This window comes from Hipposideros armiger, unplaced genomic scaffold (genome assembly GCF_001890085.2).
Source record: "Hipposideros armiger isolate ML-2016 unplaced genomic scaffold, ASM189008v1 scaffold_213, whole genome shotgun sequence".
NCBI classification, from domain to species: Eukaryota; Metazoa; Chordata; class Mammalia; order Chiroptera; family Hipposideridae; genus Hipposideros; species Hipposideros armiger.
In genome coordinates, this window is record NW_017731563.1 from 2,674,781 (window position 1) to 2,677,877 (window position 3,097).

Sequence of the window (3,097 nt, forward strand, 5' to 3'; positions counted from 1 at the left end):
AAAGAAAGAAAGAAAGAAAGAAAGAAAGAAAGAAAGAAAGAAGCGAGGGAGGGAGGGAGAGAGGGAGGGAGGGAGGGAAGGAGGGAAGGGAAGGAGGGAAGGGAAGGAAGGAAGAAAGGAAGAAGGAAGGAAGGGAGGAAAGGAGGGAGAGAGAGAGAGAGAGAGAGAGAGAGAGGGAGAGGCGGGGGGGAGAGAGAAAGAAAGAAAGAAAGAAAGAAAACATGGACTTCCTATCATTTTCCAGGATAGTTTTCACTCAAAGTGATTGCATCAACGTTATTTTTTGATTGGCCATTTGACTATGATGCTGATATGTTACAACAGAATGTGCAATAGCCCTACTGTCTTTGAAATCAATTACTAGGCTTAAAATACAATTTTATAACAATTAGTTGAAAGTACTGACCTTCTAAATCAGTGGTAGAATAAAATGAATACTAGTTCCTTATGTTGTTGAATTCATATATGGAGAAACTTGTTGTACATGATTGTTGTTGTGGTGGTTTTGCTTAGCCCACCAACCTTATCCTCTCAGTTTCCTCTCTAACTTTTCTCTCCTTTGTTCTCTGCCCATCTCTGTCCCGCCCCTCTGCTTCCTTCTCTTTTTCCTGGCCATTTGAGATGTTCCAGCAGAAGATGATCCTTCCCCTTGTGCCCTGGAGACAGGCCACGGGCGACAGTGCCAAAACGGCACAGTGTGCAAGCCCGGCTGGGATGGGCCCAAGCACGGCATCACCAACTTTGACAATTTTGCCTTCGCCATGTTGACAGTGTTCCAATGCATCACCATGGAGGGCTGGACAGACGTGTTGTACTGGGTACGTAGCCGAGAGCCTTCCCCTGTTCCCCACCCTCATGATTTTGATGGAGAGGTTGATGAATGTCTTTGATTTCTTCTAGCGCTTTCCTGAGAAACAAAGCATGAAATGTTCACCCTAATGAGTCTCTCTCTGTCCACCATCCTGAGAGAAATGCCATCTTTCTGTGTGTCCTACCATAGTGAGAAATGCTGGCCCCACACCGATGCTCTGAGGAGGAGCCGGCCAGGCCTGACCCGAGATTTCATCCATTCCCTGCCCACTCTCGGGTTTCTTCTGTTCTCATCCTTGTCTTGCCCTTGTCCCCAAAAGAGAACTAGAGGGCAGAATTATTAATGTTTAGGGCTAAATAAAAAAGTCAGACCTGGTCTTCTAAAAAGAAACCATTTGAATTAAATTGTGTAGCATTATGGCATGCTATTATATTTTTATTTCTCATATTAATCTTACCTTATCATATTAGAATAGTCCATCAGACAAATACTTTGCTGTCATTTTCACAGCTAACAAAACACTCTGTTGGTTGTGTGATGCATATTTAAAAATAGTACTTACGTGTCAACCAATCAACAGTAAATCTTTTACTTTAAAGATGCCCCTTTTATTATCCAGCAGCCAACACTATTTTCCCAATCTTTGAGCCATTGTGGTGCCATATTTTAGTATAGCCTGTCCCATAGGCAAATACACACACCATATTTGAGCTGTCTCCATTCTGGCAGAGTCAAGTGCATTATTTGTAAAAACTCCAGAGAACATAATTCTTTGTAGTATCTCCTACGTCAGCATGAGAAACGATTTGCCAGAATCCAGTGTTGTTCTCTAGCATTTGAGCGAAAAATACTTGTTGCTGTTCTTGAAAATACCATCTCACCCAGCATTTTGCAAATAGTCGAATTTATTTGGCCATCCTGAAAACAATATAGGAGCCTGCTTAGGGAACACTGTCTACATACAGAAGCAGGGAAGAGTGAGGGGGAAGTGCTGCATTCCGATCAAGCAGAGCTGCCAGAGATAAAGGAATTCATGCCATGAGAGGGGTTGACTTCTTACTGAATCAGAAGAATTTTGTAACAACACAGAGATGTGCTACAGGGTATTGTGTCTTCTAAAATTTTTTTCTAAGCACCATGTCCTATTGATTCAAAAACCCTCTTTCCCAGTTTTTATGTTATAGTCAACATGGTGAAACCACATTGCTATAAAATTTGTACCTCTTTGTAAATGACTACTTGAAACTTGCCTGAGTACCTTGTACCTAGCAAACATTTATGGAGCATTTGTTGCATGCTAGGGTTGCTTCTAGGTATTGAGGACTCAGACATATAAAAAACACCCAGTTCAGACTGAAAATCTCAGTCTAGGGAAACACACTAAATTCAAACTGAATAATGGTGGTACAGCTGGAACCCATGCCGTGAAAGAGTTGCTATATTGTGATACTTTCAAAAGAAAACAAAAGTCAAATCACAGCCCCCAAACTAAAATGAAATATTGGAAAACATTTCTTAGGCCCATGCTGAATAAGAACTGGTTTTAAATAATTTGTACAAAGAGAAGGAATTTAACTTATTATACTTAGGCAAATTTATTTCATTTATCAAAGCTGTTCAAATTTCCAAGTGGCCCTAACTGGTCCCTCTGCTTTGGGTGGAGCCCTCTGGCCAGACCAGGACAGAAGCATCCTTCTGAAAATAGGCAGTTTCTGCCTGTGGTCCATGAACATATGACTGTATGGAACTGTGCTCTGGAGCCTCATCATGTGAGCTTCAAACCCAGGTCTTAAGTTGCCATGGAAACACTTTTCATGGCAGCAGATTGAAGGCAGGGTAGCAGTGGGTGAGTGAGGTGGGGTTGGGGAGAATAGGTGTAATTTATTTTGATGATGGCCCTGATGTGTTTTTGTGATCTTCCTTCATCACCCTCTCCCTCTCCCCCACCACAAGTCATTGAGACCCGACCAGCCAGATGTGACCCAAAGAAATACTGTCATAATGACAGCCAGAGTAGGGAATGAGAAGCACACAAATGCAACTACCAATTTTCAGCAGCTGTGTTGTGCTTTCTCCCTGGGGGGGGGGTGTTAGAGCTCAGGCTGAAAATGGAAAAAAGTGTCAGAGGTGAAAGAACAATCCCAGGCTCATGGGACGTGCCTCTCTGTGATTTTCCCAGCACCTTTCCAAAATGGCCATTTTGTGTGTGCATGTGTGCATGTGTGCATGCATGCAAATGCACACACACACACACACACACACACACACACACACACACACACACAC

At 42.7% G+C, this 3,097-nt stretch overlaps 1 protein-coding gene across 31 annotated transcripts in view; it reads left to right on the forward strand.

Annotated features, from left to right (window-relative positions):
• The window catches only part of CACNA1C (calcium voltage-gated channel subunit alpha1 C), a 776,856-nt gene that overhangs the window by 589,047 nt on the left and 184,712 nt on the right, over nucleotides 1-3,097 (forward strand). For 29 of the 31 annotated variants that reach the window (XM_019654049.1, XM_019654052.1, XM_019654050.1 and 26 more), the window contains exon 7: nucleotides 622-818. In XM_019654049.1, coding sequence (XP_019509594.1) covers nucleotides 622-818 — 197 coding nt within the window. The remainder of the gene's footprint in view (nucleotides 1-621; nucleotides 819-3,097) is intronic. The other 2 variants (XM_019654082.1, XM_019654075.1) reach the window with 1 other exon arrangement.